Below are 15,357 nucleotides of genomic sequence, written 5' to 3' on the forward strand. Positions count from 1 at the left end.
GAAGCTAAAATGAGAGAAAAAAGCGCTACAAGAGCGCTACATTTGTGCGAATAGGGTAGATTCATATCTGTGGCGCTTTCCGTGTAATAAGTGCACCCCATTTTCCAATGAAAAAGGTATGCGCCTTAATCCATGAAGTTACAAAAAACATATCTATCGACCGCGAGACCGACCAGAGTCGCCACCTGGTGGACACTAGCTGAACCTCACACTTAGTGTGGATGGCACGGTGCGTCGTCTGCCAGCCACTGTGTTTCACGAGTGGGTGTACGGCTGGCTTATCCTACGAGTTTGCTGTGCGGTTGCAGCACAGTCTTAAATGGTGGTATGCATTATTTTTTTTATGATGTACAGAAGCATTTTGCCTCGAGCTGCAGCCTTTGCGCCGTAATAAGATCAGTGAGAGCATGTGTCGTGTGCAATATGTGTAATCGTCGCGATCTCTGTTCTCCACAATGCTTTCAATTTTATTGCCACATTGTGTTTAAAGAACATCACATCACAAAATACATTTGCAGTGTCATTTTAAACAAACGAAGTGTTCTCTGCTAAGCCTAAACGCCACACTTCACCGACTTCTTGCCGCAATGCGTTGATCATTACAGAATCGTTCCAATACCACGAAACACGAACGAGGTGGCGTGAAGATCCCTCAGAAGTAGCAAAAAGGAACCTTGAGCACTTATAATCGTAGGATACACTTGATCTTAAGAGTAAAACTGCCTCACTTTCACTTATTGGTTATGCAACCATCCTTAGCTGTTCCCAAGGTGTCCTACGAGTATGTGGATATCCCACTACACAGAAATAATTTCCCCTTGCAATATAATTTTATCACTTTGGTACTTTGATTATCTGTCACAAGGCAGAAGCAGAAATAGAGTATTCCAAGAGGATCCTATGTAACATTGCAGTCAAAAGGCACAAAACGTCATAAAACTGAGTCACTGGCAGCTAATGTAATGCACTTTTAAGTGTGGTTGTTAGCTTTAAGTGTGGTTGTTAATGTGCTTGGTAGCAGCCATTATTTCCTTAAATAAAGCAAACGACATAAGTTTGGTACTTAAAATAATTTTGAACTTTTTCACATCACTGTCATGCACGTAGTTATGCAAGGACGAGCTTTACACTTAAATATTACGTTTTTACTGTCACTGAGAAAAGAAAAAAAAATTTGTCTTAGGTCACATGGCAATCCTGCCACTGCACAATTACTCCTTGTGCCGTACCTTGTTTAGCTGAACATAGTAACTGTACTTATTTCACAGAAAATTAGCAAAGAAAGAAAAAAAAGGCATACAAGCGTTGAAGCACAGTGCACGCTAACTAGCTACTTCAATTTCACAGACTACTTCCAACTCTAGTACAAGTTCAGTCACGCGAAACAGAGTTGGCAGCGCCAACAGAGGGCCAACAGAGTTGGCAGAACACAAGTCAAATGCGAAACAAAAAGCACCGATGAAGTACTGAAACAGAAACTATGTCAAGCGCTTCCTTCCCGTATAGCAGGAACGTTCTGTGCACCTCGTGCAATGATGTGACATTGGCAGGTAATACAGTATGTTTACTGCAGTCAGCACATTTGCTTGCTAAACAGTTATCCCAAATTGCTCACAGCGAAGCCCTGCCATATACGTTTCACTGCATGCCGCCAAGTGCCTATCCACACCAACATGGCAACGCTGCTTCCACCTATAGCTCGATCATGCGGCCAATACAGTCAAATCCCAATAATATCAACCCGGAGGGGTCGAAAATTTGTTTGGATTAAACAGAGTTCAAATTAAAGGATTTACTCGATGTGCTCCGTTAGGCCGCTATGTGCACTGCACTAACACAAGTGACTAGTTGCAGAAGTGTGGCTTCACGGCAGCACTGCGTGCGCTGCAGTGAAGCCTCATTCATAAGCAAAATATTTTCTGCTGTGAGAAGGCACACCTCAAGTGAAAATTCGCATATAACGTGCACCCAGACTTTACGGTTACATAAAAAAAAAACTTCTGGTGCTGGTTATGCAGCAACAAAATGGAGTACTGGCAACAGGAGACATCGCGTGAGTTGCGCCGCCCCGCGAGTTGGCACACTGATGAGAGCACGATCGGCAGCACAGTATGTTCGAATTAACCATCACAAACGCTTAAGCATTTTAATTACTGGGCATTTTCACACATTACGTACACATAATTCTGAGAGGACTGCCGCTCGGCTCAACTAAACCGCAAACTCAAGTTAAGCGGGTGAGCATTAACAAGAGTCCACTATCTCTCGTTTATAAGACACTATTTTTCGGTCATGAATACGAGCACTGAGAAAAAGCATTTAGCCTTCAAAGCATTGCTTGCCGTGAATGGGGTGGGATTAGCACACTGCACTGAAACAAATCCCTCACCAAAAGAGAGCGCACCTGACTTGGAAGTGGGCGACCGCCAAGGGTCACCTGGTTGACTACCTGTGTTCGGACGACTGCTTGTGGGTGATGCCCATGGGTCCGGAGCAGCAGCCTGGTCGTGAAATGAAAAAAAAAGGAAGAGATGGCCACGCTTTGGAAAACGAGTCTGTCTACCAGCCATGCCACTTACATTCAGTTACTTACTTTACCTTCAGAGCCAACAAAGGAACATTAAGGATGGCAGGGCTTAAGAGGAAGCTTAAGCTCATGGCTAACTGATTTCATGATTCAAATACAGTCAACGTCCAATTTTTCGGTCTCCCTAGCAGCCGTGAAAACATCTGAAAAATCAGGCAGTCTGAAAAAGATGAATGCACGCCTTCTACTGCCCTCAAGGGCTCAGATCGGCACAAGCATGTCTGGAGGCCTGCCAGTACACTTAACAGGGATAGGCGGGCTAGTTGGTGGTCGATATTGGAATGCATCATGTAACCACACAAACAACAAAGGACAAAGAAGGAAACACACAGGACAGGCGCAGAACTTCAACCTTGAAGTTGAAGGTTGAAGTTCCACACCTGTCCTGTGTTTCCTTCTTTGTCCTTTGTTGTTTGCGCGGTTCCATGATGCATTGCAGTACACTTATTGGGCATATCAATGCTCGTACTTTGGCAGTAGGCGGCGAGTGCATGCGTACGTAATTAAGGAATACTAAATGTGTCCTGTGATTATTGCCCCTTCCTCCTATTAATATGCTTCACTGCAACACTTCACATATGCTTCACAGTGCAAAACTGATGTGTTGAGGCAAAGCTGAAACCAGCATGGGCTGTGCATGGGCTGTGCTTCCGAGCTTCGATGCCATTGGTGAGGATTGCAAAGGTAGAGCCAGAGTCTTTGCCGGCAACAAATTATTTCAATGAAAAACGCGGCACCAAACAGCAAGAAACTAGGCCTAGCATTGCCATGGTGGTGGCTACGGCTGCCTCTGCATTTCGAAGGGGCATATTAATCAAAATGGCAGCAGTGGTGGCTTTCATTATTGATGTACAGAGGCACAAGAAAAAACACACACACAGGGCTGTATTTGTTTTCTCTTCATGCTCTTTCATTCTTTGCTACCTCTTTTGAATTCTGCCCACCTGAGCACCGTCGTACAGCGGCATGCCCCAGGGATCGGTCACCGACGGGGGCTCGGCCCCGCTGGGACCCCCCGAGGCCCCCAGGCTGAGACCCAGCAGGTCGTCGAGGCCCGACGCAGCCTGGTGGTGTGACGAAGATGGGCCAGCCCCTGCCGAGGAGGAGGAGGAGGTCGCCCCGTTGTGCAGTGTTGCCGTGCTGCGAATGTGGCAGGCCCGGCAGTTGAGGAACAAGCGCTCTCGCACTCCGAAACGGAGGAACGAAAGGAAATGGTTGTGCTTACAGTTCGGGGTGTCGAAGCACATGCTGCATGTGCATTTCGAGCGAGAAACTGTGGAGTCAATGAACAGAGAGACAGATTTGAATGGGCGCAAAATGAAGTTGCGACGGGCTGGCGTCACCGTCTGCCGAGGGAATCCACTGGGCATAGCAGCAAACGGATCTCCAGCTTTCTCCCAGCAGGTGGTGACGCCAATCCGGTACTAGGCCTGGCTGGCCCTGCTTTGCTTTTTGCGCAGCTGGTTTTGAACGGGATCTGCCGAAAGCTAATGGCAGCTTATAAAAGTTGGCTTAAACACAAGCTCACAACATTGGCATCACAAGCCTCAGTAAAATAAAAAAGATGCTGCCCCAAAGGCTTAATTCCTTGAAGTTATTCAGGTATTAGAAACACTCATGATAAGCAAGGACCTATTGCCAGTATTGCTTCCAGTTTTCAATATGTTAACTTTGGTACAGAAGAAATAACAAAATGGTTCAACCTGACTAACACGTTTCATCTTTTCCATGTACTACCATACTCAATACGAGTTGCAACACGATATACACCTGCTATTATTGCTGTTGACAGGGGTGCTGCCACTAATTTTGAATATTCGCCAATGTTCAATATGTTGCCGATGACTTGCAGTCTCAAAGTCCCTCGGGCCATAGGCAACTTGTATTGAACATGTCATACATTCCCATTTTAACCATTTTATAGTTACAGGGATAATGCCGCAGCGCTGCACAACCTTTTTTTTTTTTCTGGCTCAGCCACAAGCCATTCCGGGTGCCAAAGAGAAGATGTACAGTCAACGCTCCAAGTTTTCGGACTCCCTAGGGGCCGCGAAAAAGGCCAAAAGAAATTAAATGGATTCTTTTTACTACACCCAAGGGCACGAACTGCCACAGGTGCATTCAAAATATCTGTGAAGGCCTGCCAGTGCACGTGTTAGCCGTACTGATGCTTGTCCTTTGACAGGAGACAGCAAGCGCACGCATGTGTAATTATGGAATACTAAGTGTGTTCCACGACAACTGCCGCTTCCCACTCTTGATATGCTTCACCGCAATACTTCACGTACGCTTCACTACGTAAGCCTGCTGTGTTGAGGTGAAGCTGACTTTCGGAAACTGGAATTATGCGATGTGCTGTGCTTTCCAGCTTCGAAGTCATTGGAGAGGATCACAAATGTGGAGTCAGAGCCTTTGCTAACAGCAACCAATTACACCAAACAGCAAGAAACATTGTAAGCAACATCAAAACAGCCAGGCCTAGCATTGCTGCAGTGGTGGCTACAGCTGCCAGCAGATCTGCATGCGAGAGCGCCTGCTCGAGGCAGCGAGATAATGAAAATGTCACCAGTGGTAGCTTCGAAAGCGCCATTTCAAAGCTGCGGTGATGAGAAAAAGTCCAGAAAATCGGACGACGAAGGATTTTGTGTTCAAAATTTCAGACATTCTTATAAGTGCATTGACCCTACGGGGCAGGTGGAGATGCTGCAAAGGCGTCCAAATTATCAGGCGAGTCCGGAAAGCCGGGCGTCTGGAAAATCAGTCGTTGAGTGTATGTGTGCGCTGGCCACTCAGAACAGTTTGTCTTTTCCATTTATTTAAGGCCCCGCAAGGTCTTCCTGTGTGAACAGTGACCTTGACCAAGTGCTGCTAATACAGTGTGTACATTCGTGTGTGCTATGTTCATGCATGCTGCATCTGTGTGTCTCACTCTGAACATCATTCCCACAGAGTAGGTACTGAAAATTTAAAAACAAAGCAATATCTTTACATCTCATAATTCAACTGACTGTTCACAATTGCATTTCTTGTATAAAATGACATGCTCATGTAATTTTTTTCAGAGTTTTTTGCATTATAATAACACTGTCACTGTTGAATATTATTTTGGCCATTTCTAACCCCTTCATGTAATACCTGCCGGGCCTTTAGAGTATCTTAATTCTCAAAGTATAGCTTTGTTTCTAGCTCTACCTTGAACATGTGGTAAGGTAAGCAGAAAGAACATCTTGAACATGTGGTAAGATAAGCCTATTAGTGTCCTATATAGTACAGCAATTTGTACAAAAATTACTAGAGGGAACGCTGGTGCCGCAGTCTTCTGCTGCCATGGGAAGGACAAACGGTACACAAATTTTTCAAATCTTTGTGCTTGCAGTTTCAGACAAGCCCCCGTCTTTTATGTGCCAACATTAGATCGCTCACGCAAATGAAAGCCCATCGTCGTCCGTCAATTTTCTTGTGGCATGGTAGAGGATGAAAGAATGGAGAGGAGGCTAGAAATGCTTGCTGTCACAAGTGGAGAGGACGAGTGTTAGAAGGGAGAGGATGTGAGAGAGGGTATGTAAAGGAGGGAGAAGGTGGTGTGACATAATGCCTCAGGAGGAGGGGTGAGGAGGGAATATTGCTGTGGCGGACTTGGCAGATAGACCATGGCGTTTCAAAGGTTCACACACGTCTGAAGACGTAGGCATTTTAATACAACTTAAATGGTAGCAGTGCCATCAACAAGGGGAATGGAAAGTCATGCTGAGAAATGTCACTGAAAGACAAGATCAAGTGAAAGTGAACGAAAACGAATTAAAGTGAACGAAAGTGAATGAAAGTGAACGTATGCAATTGGTGCAAAATACCAAGTGGAACATTAGGCGCAAAGGGAGATGTATTAGGTGTCGTTAAGGAGCCTTGTGGCATTCTTCAGGCACCTTGTCAGTTACTTAAGGCTTGCGAAGGGTTAACGCTATTGCAGTTCCGTCGGATCAAACCAATCGTTCGCTGTCTTTTATTCACTATGCGTTACCTTTCTATATCTACAAAGCAATCATACTATTCCAAATGCACAAAGACAGTGCCTTCAGCAGAGTAGAAACTCAGGCTGGCCGGTGTAGCACAGTGAAGAGAGCGACACACACACACTCTGTGACCCACATCGCAATCCGTGTGTTGCTCTTTTCTGTGCGCTTCGCCTGAGGGCTGGTCTTTCCAGAATTTAACTAAGCAGCAGAAAGTTTCTGCGCCGATGCATAATCCTTATGCACGCTTTTACAATGGCAACATTTTGCTCAAAGTCGTAAATTTGTGAAGCTACAAAGTTGCTTGAAGCAAAAAAGAAAAAAGGGATGTTTAGGCACATCCACGTATACCACTCGTTCCCACACTGGCCGAGCTACCGCACTTGCAGCAGCCCCTGCAGGCGCTAGCGCTAAATTTCCCTCTATCAATTTTTGCAAAAAATTTATGAAGAAACAACCCCAGCTGTTATTCAAAAATGCATTTAGCATGCTTTGGGAGGTGGTTATTTGGGGCCCTGTATTGCACTATGTGTTACGCATGGTACTCCCCTTGCCACCGTGCCTTACCCATATGCTCGAGACAACCAGCACTTTGAGTGCCACTTCCTGAAAAGGACACTAAAGGCAAATATAAAGCCAAGCTAATGTGATAGATGAATGCTCAAGAACACCTAAAGGATCAATTTTACTGACAGCAGAGCTTTAGTATTCATGAAATTGAAGTAAATGGTAGATCGAACTTGAGACTCCCCCAAGACATTAAAGTACTGGCCCGATGACGTAGGCACTCCTCATTACAATTCTTTCAGCAGCAGTACTCAACCACTAATAATAAAAAGATAGTCGCATTGCATTAAAAGATGAAAAAAAATGCTACGAAAGAAAATGCTACGGGTTCAATTCTATTCAATCTTTAGAACAAAGATACGTCACCCTTGACAATGATGTGGATGTTCGAAAGGTTTTGCTTTCGCTCGACTATGCGCCGTCCACACTTTCAGATTTCAGTAGTTTCGTTATCACGTAGTGCTGCACTAGCTTTGCTGGCATGCGAAACTCGTGCAAACTGAAAGTAGCAGCGAATGCCACGTTCATGTAATATCACAGGATGACCAAACAGTCCATGCTGCTTGACCAAGAGCAGCTGCAGCGACGAATCTAACGCTGTCTTGGCTCAGTTTCTCCATGGCAGCGCATTTGTGTTTTCAGGGTTCGTACACAATATTTGACTGAAAATTCAAGGACATTTCAAGGATTTCAAGGATGCAAAAAGGCAGAATTCAAGGAGTGTTAGCATTTTATTTCCTCACATGACTTAGGAAAGGAGCCCTATTTTCGCATTAATTTCTCTTTCAAGAGCTGTTATCTCCGCTTCTTTTTTTTTTTTTGGCTGTTCGACGGAAACTGTTGGCCTTGACAAGACAAGTCAGGTCATTTTTTGCTTCGGCGTCTTCTGAAAAGCGATCCGCTGACTCCTGCAAGCACTTAAGAGTTTTTTGGAGCTTTGTCTTCTTCTCTTGCATGCTCTATAGCTCTAGCTCGAGTTCTTTTCTCTTCAAGGTTACCTGCTGTGCTACAGCTTGCTTCTTCTGTTCGTCCATGTATAACGCATACCTATGCCTGGCTTGGCGCACTGATGACTTCAGTTCTTTCGACAGCGGAACGTTAAGCAGCCCACCGTGGGTTTTCACGGCCTCGCAGATGACTCGTTGTGAGATATACGAGAGCTCTGCCATATTTTCGACCGCGATCTGCTTGTTTACACTGAAACCTCTTTCTACTGACGCCTGCCCATGGCTAAGCAAGAGAAGGACCTTCAGTACTTCCCACAACATCGAGAACGCCGGGTCATGCTTCAAAAGGCGCACGAAGAGAACGTCAAGGCGTTCCTGGTCTCTTTCATAGTTTTGCAGTTCATGCCGTTTTTCTTGGCAGAACTGAATGTACTGTGCACACACAATATCGCTCTTGTGCTCAGAAAGAAGCTTGCTGTCAATTAAACAGTTAAGAACAACTTTCAGCTTCCCAAGGCACATTTCTGTCTTTGACATCTCCCTGGGGTCGAAACATAACAACCCTCGAACCAGAGGGTACCTAATAGGACTTCTCTCCATGATTTTCAGGATCATGTTCACAATGAACTTTCGACACTCACCCCTAAATTCAAAAACACACTTGGTACTCGCTTTTCCGCTCTTTAAGATCTTCTCAGCCACTCGTCCAACGTCCACCTTCTCAAGTGACGTGTAATTGGCAGTGTCATGAACATCAATTCGCAGCAGTTTCGTGATGCTCGTGGCTTCTGTCAACACCGAGCGCTTCATAACTTTGCAAGGAGGCTCCTCAAGACAGTTTCGAGCTCTTTCGCTAAAAAAAATGTCTTTGGAGAATCACTCTGAAAAACAGTCAAGAAAGGCTGCACAACCATTGCAATGTTTAGGGAAAAGTTCAGTTTCGCAAGTGCAAGCTGGTCCTTTAGGAAATCACTGACGTTCTCATACGCTCTACATTTCGGCAAGGGTAGCCTATGCTCGCTCACTGCTTCGGTGTAGTGCCTCAAATGCTCCCACATGGCCAGGGCTCTCTCCAGTACTGGCACGTTCTCGACCCAACGGTGGGGTACGAAAGGAAGTGGAAACAGCTTGCTCCTTGTTTCTTCAACAAAATCTTCACGGCGGGCCGGTGCATCATGGAAGAGTGAGAATAAGCTCGAAAGAAAGGTGTCAACTGGCCAGCTCGTCGCATGCATTCCTGCTTTGTAAGCATTATGCACTGTGTGCAAGCCACATGAACCAATATCCAAGCACTGAACTTGAAAGTCATTCTTCATGTGCTGCTGCAACTTGTTGAAAAGACTCCAGTTGACATTCGGGCCGTCCATCGAGAGCTGCACAATCTTGCTCAGGGGAAAAGACGCGAGTGTTTCCGTCAACTTCTGCATAAGGTCGTCCGCTGTGCTGTGACCCATGAATGTCGAAGTCGGGTATCTGGTTGCCACCTCACAGTTGTTCCACAATCTGACGTGAACATCAAGTTGTTTTCTTTGCAGGTATTCATTCAACGTTTCGTCAAAAAGCACAACAAGATTGTCAGACTTCTCCATCATTTGCTGTACCTGCGAAGTGAAAAATGGGCGTAGACCATGGCACGCGACATACGCGCATTTTTTCTCAGAGCAAGTGAAGCTTCTCGCGACCTCGCTATCCGGAAACATCTTTTGGAATAGCTGGGAAATGGATCCACTGGAGCTGTATGAGTAGTGTGACGACACAACTTTCATCGTCCACAAAATCTCGGCTTCGATCACGGAATCATGCTTTCTGCAGTCTTCCTCAAGTGTCGCAGCCCGAGAGGAAGTTGCCGTGGTCGCGGTGCCGAGAGGAGCCGCGGACGTCAGATTTCTCGCTTGCACCAAACTTGCGACGGATGAGCAGCCCTCACCTGCTGCAGTTTTGGATCGGTGCTTCGCGCCTTTCTGGTGGCTCTTCAAGGCAGATTCCCCCATCGTTGCAATGTCGACCGTCTTCTGACATATTGCGCACTTTGCTCGATAAGGATCGCTTGGTTCCGGTCTCACCCAGTGACGATAGTCCGTATGTTGCAGCCACGCAGACTGAAACTTGCACTTCCCGCCCGGCATCTTGTCAAAGCAAACACACAACGCAAACGCGAACTTTGCTGAAATGGCGCGCACGAGGCCGACAGACGGTCCAACTATAGTGCCTAAAAGAGCACTCACTAGTGCGCCGAGCGCGGGTGTCGCGGTAGCACCGAGAGTGATGCCTGCCGCCGCCGGCCGCTTGGTGCGCTGTACTACGAGACTGTGCCGGACCATGCTGAGGCATCTGAACTACGCATTGCAATCAACGCATCGCAAACGAACGCCATTCGAACTCCCCACGGTTTAGTATGGTGCCGACAGGCATCGCCGTCTGGTGGCCCGCGGCGGCAGGCATCGCTGCCCGTGCCAACGTCGCGCGTTGCAGACGCTCGGTGGACGGTGCACTAGAGTATATTTTAGGCACTGTAACCGACCGACCGATATGCCTCGCATTGGATTGGATTCGATTTCCGATGCATATTAGTTGCTAGACGATGTAGGGGCTGCGGGATTTAAAACCGAAACTTCTTGCTGTTGCCCTTTAGTCAACACAGCTTGTTTTCATCGGCATTCGTAAGCGAAAGGGCCTTTTAATTCAGCGTGACTTGCAGAGGTACGTCGTTAATTTTTTCTATCGGAACAAATCCCTCGGGATTTTCAAGGATTACAAGGAGCTTACGGGTATTCAAGTAGTTTCAAGGGCCCTTGAACTTATACTGTCAATATCAAGGATATTCAAGGGTTTCAAGGGGCTGTGCGAACCCTGTGTTTTGCATAATAAACTGTAGCGCCGTCTGTTAGGTGCCGTTTTACCCACGGACTGCTGTAGAGGGCAGTGATGACGTACGCAATGTCACCACTCCTAGCTCGGGGGCAGGTGATTTGAATTGCACTAAAGGTATGTGGACCCTTCAGACCCAATTTTCTCATAGACTAAGTCTTTTCTTGGCACGAAGCAAGCACTGTGAGGTTTCTGTATTGGTATTTTAACAGTCCACGTTGACTTAGTATTTGCCTTTAGTCGCTCTTGAAGAACCAGTTCCCAACATCATGCAGCACCTGCGATTGCCTGTGGTCACACGCTACCACTGCAAAAATTTTACCGCTGTGTTAGACGGCGCAATCTTTGCGATCGGCCCACAAGAATGGGTCAGACATTTACAAGAAATCATGGTTGGTTCCCAAAGAATGCTAAACACATTAAATACCCTGTGCATTACAGAGCTGTCTCTCTTTGTCTCCCTCCGCCGCGTGTTTGATAATTCCCGAACTCGAGAAGAGCCACTGCGGCTTTTTTTTCTCTGGCCTCTCGCGGGACAAGGGTCGGAGGGGGAGGGGCGGCAACTCACGTGTGCTGGGACTCGTTGATGGCCATCTGGAGCCGCAGGTCGTCGTGCTTGCGGAGCCGCTCCTCCTGCTCCGCCTCCTCTTTGCTCATGGCCAGCGCCAGCTGCAGCTGAAGCTCCTCCTCACCCGCCGTCTGGGGCCGGGCACACTCCAGCTCTGAGGAGAGGCCGCTCGCTCCATCACCCTCGCCTATGAGCCACACACACACGTCCATCAATCAAACCGTCAAACTACATGGACAAACTGATCAGTAGTTTTAAGTGCTCATTTCAGCCATGAGGTCCATTTTTATCTTGTTTGGTTCTGGTTTTATGCGCCATCTATTTTACTTAAATTTCTGAACCAATCTGCAAATGTTCCTTCGACTTCACTAAGCAGGGTATCAGTGGCGTCTGCACGACTCAGGAAGTCCAATGATGTTGACCTCACAGCTCTGTCTACTTTGGAACAAAAGTTGCAAGACCTTAAAGGTGACGCACGGGCACATACACTTTCCAGAGCGTCAACTTCGAAGTCCTGCAACTCTCGCAGCTATAGGCCACGCTGGCAATGCCAGGTACTGTATGTGCAGTGTTATCAGACGACATTAACAAGAATTTACAACATCTTGCAGTAAGAGATGGCAAGACAAAGCTGCACAATACAAATTTTTGGAGTCAGCCGCAACATAACATCACGCACACTGATGCACTAGTCTATCCCCATAGGCCGACTATTGTTACGAAGCATTTGGAAAAGGCCATTTACTGGAATTGCAAGCACATCACCTTGGATGTTGACCACTGCATCTTTACTTGCATATAGTTTGGAGATGCATTTGTGCTTTAAGCTTTAATTCATGACATTTGAGACTATACTTCTCCTTTTGTATCCCTTTCAGACCACAACGTAAAACCAAATCAAGTCCTCTTTTTCCTACACACACTGGTCTGGGCAGCACAGTGCGATAACTTTGATGTGCCTTGTTTTCTCAGACCATCAATCTATTCTCTGCTTTTACACCTACTCACAAAAAGTTGTAAGACATTTTCAGTAAAAAATATATATTTTTTTTTTTTAATACCTTTACAAGTTTTTTAACCCTGAGAGATGTTCTCACCTCTGGGTGACGTCGCATCAGAGTTGTACGAGTCTCGCCGACTGGAGCTGCCATACTGAAAATCGAGAAGCAATATAGATTGTAGAGAAAGTAAAATTATGATAAAGTTAACGCAAAACAGCTTATCCTTTTTAGCACAACAATAATTAGACGTGAAAAATGATCAGAACAAAGATTTACACAAGAACTCTAACAAGTGCACACTGAAAATTTTAATTACAATTCTAGAAGCGACAGAATAGGTCAACTTAAATTGCATGGGATCAGCAAGTTGCATTGCGGATTAATGTGTACCCTCGCTTACATGTGTTCTGAGAAACTACCTTTCCCAACATATAATTGTGCTGCTGAATGCAGTGCATAGTCCACTTTGACTAGACGTTCCGGTATGCATAGTCTATAAGGTTGCAATGTCGAATTTTGTTGCTGGGTGCATGAGGAATTGCCACTGACAATCCATGCAACTACCTGGAAAATGCATGTTGGTTTAGTCTATAGACAAGCTGCAAAATGTGATGTCGAAATGATGTAAAGGCACTTGTCAGACAGGAGAAGATAAAAATTGCAGCTCCTACACTAATATTGAGCAACACATAAGTGAGTGTAGTCATTATTCTCTGTCAATTTCTGGGCACAAACTTTACAGGCACCCGCGGCGTACCAAAATCATCCTTATAGGGACACTAAAGTCAAATATTAAGTTAAGCTAAATTGATAGATTAGCACTCGAGAATCTCTAAGGCATCGATATTATCACCAACAGAGCCTTAATAATAGAGAAATTGAGGTAAATACAGCACATGATTAGAGACTCCTCCGGGACATTCAAGCGCTTGCCCAATGACAAAAGCACTCTTCAGTTAAATTCTGCCACTAGTACTGAACCATTTGTTGCAAAAAAAAAGAAACCTTGTATTATCAGTTGAAAGAAAATGCTACCTGTCCTGATCTATTTCAGTTTCCGAAAACATAACCCACTAAAATTAGCCTTGACAATGACGCGGGCGCTCGAAAGGTTTCATTTGCGCTCGACTCTGCGCCGCCCACGCTTTCCCATTTCTGTAGTTTCGTGATCGCGTAGTACTGCACTGGTTTTGCTGGCTCGCGAAACTCGCACAAATTGCAAGAAGCAGAGAATTCCAACTTCATGTGACGTCGCGAGATGTCCGAACAGTCTACACCACTTGACCAAAAAGCAGCTGCAGCGGCAAATCCACTGCTCTGTCTTGGCTCAGTACCACAGTCTGTCGGGCACCACTTTACTCACTGACAGTAAAGGGTGGCGATGGCATATGCAACATCACCACTCCCCCAGTTGGGTGGTGGGAGATTTGAATTTCGAAAAAGGTATTCGGATCCTTCAGATGCAATTTTCTGGTAAACTAAGTCTTTCCTTGGCACAAAGCAAGCGTTACAAGGTTTCAGGAATAGTCTTTAAATAGTCTATGCCGACTTTGTATTTGCTTTCGTGTCCCTTTAAAATGACATTCACAGCACCTTTGTTGCTATCCACTAGCTGTCAAGCGACAATCTCCCAACATCAAAGTTCTCACTTCAACAATCACATCATTTTTGCTCATTGAAGGCCTCCCAAAGCATGGCTCCCGTAGCCTTCCTTGAAGCAGTTTTATCACATTTTTATCTGATTCACGCCCATAGCATCACTTCTAAATGCTATTCGGATCTTCCCCGTTGATCCTGCCTGGCCTATTCACAGCCTATTACCAAGCTTCATGCAAAACTATGTGGAATATTTTTTTTTTTCAATTCGTTACACCACTTTTGGCCACAAAGAAACTAGTCAAGAGTACTCAGCTGGTCCTGTACAAGATGCAACTCAAGATAATGCCACATGCAGGGGAAACATCTAAAGGACCCCCTCCCCACTTGCATAACAAGCAGTATGGCCAACCTGCACCCTGTAGTTTTCCCCAAAATAAAGAAGGCTGTGCACTTTTCAGAGATCCCTTGTAGTAAACATTTCTTCGTTACATCATCATCATCATCATGAGCCTGGTTGCGCCCACTGCAGGGCAAAGGCCTCTCCCATGCTTCTCCAACAACCCCGGTCATGTACTAATTGTGGCCATGCCGTGCCTGCAAACTTCTTAATCTCATCCGCCCACCTAACTTTCTGCCGCCCCCTGCTACGCTTACCTTCCCTTGGGATCCAGTCCGTAACCCTTAATGACCATCGGTTATCTTCCCTCCTCATTACATGTCCTGCCCATGCCCATTTCTTTTTCTTGATTTCAACTAAGATGTCATTAACTCGCGTTTGTTCCCTCACCCAATCTGCTCTTTTCTTATCCCTTAACGTTACACCTATCATTCTTCTTTCCATAGCTCGTTGTGTCGTCCTCAATTTGAGTAGAACCCTTTTCGTAAGCCTCCAGGTTTCTGCCCCGTAGGTGAGTACTGGTAAGACACAGCTATTATATACTTTTCTCTTGAGGGATAATGGCAACCTGCTGTTCATGATTTGGGAATGCCTGCCAAACGCACCCCAGCCCATTCTTATTCTTCTGATTATTTCCGTCTCACGATCCGGATCCGCCGTCACTACCTGCCCTAAGTAGATGTATTCCCTTACGACTTCCAGTGCCTCGCTGCCTATTGTAAATTGCTGTTCTCTACCGAGACTGTTAAGCATTACTTTAGTTTTCTGCAGATTAATTTTTAGACCCACTCTTCTGCTTTGCCTCTCCAGGTC

At 45.8% G+C, this 15,357-nt stretch overlaps 1 protein-coding gene and 1 pseudogene across 7 annotated transcripts in view; both read right to left on the reverse strand.

The window, feature by feature from the left end:
- The window catches only part of lqf (epsin homolog lqf), a 49,506-nt gene that overhangs the window by 13,113 nt on the left and 21,036 nt on the right, over nt 1-15,357 (reverse strand). For 5 of the 7 annotated variants that reach the window (XM_070523936.1, XM_070523930.1, XM_070523933.1 and 2 more), the window contains exons 5-9: nt 12,645-12,699; nt 11,548-11,734; nt 3,813-3,860; nt 3,532-3,727; nt 2,405-2,501 (exon numbers count right to left, since the gene is read on the reverse strand). In XM_070523936.1, the coding sequence (XP_070380037.1) occupies nt 2,405-2,501; nt 3,532-3,727; nt 3,813-3,860; nt 11,548-11,734; nt 12,645-12,699 (583 nt within the window). The remainder of the gene's footprint in view (nt 1-2,404; nt 2,502-3,531; nt 3,728-3,812; nt 3,861-11,547; nt 11,735-12,644; nt 12,700-15,357) is intronic. The other 2 variants (XM_070523934.1, XM_070523935.1) reach the window with 2 other exon arrangements.
- LOC139048943 (uncharacterized) lies at nt 7,803-10,522 on the reverse strand (annotated as a pseudogene).

This window comes from Dermacentor albipictus, chromosome 8 (genome assembly GCF_038994185.2).
Source record: "Dermacentor albipictus isolate Rhodes 1998 colony chromosome 8, USDA_Dalb.pri_finalv2, whole genome shotgun sequence".
Taxonomy (NCBI): domain Eukaryota; kingdom Metazoa; phylum Arthropoda; class Arachnida; order Ixodida; family Ixodidae; genus Dermacentor; species Dermacentor albipictus.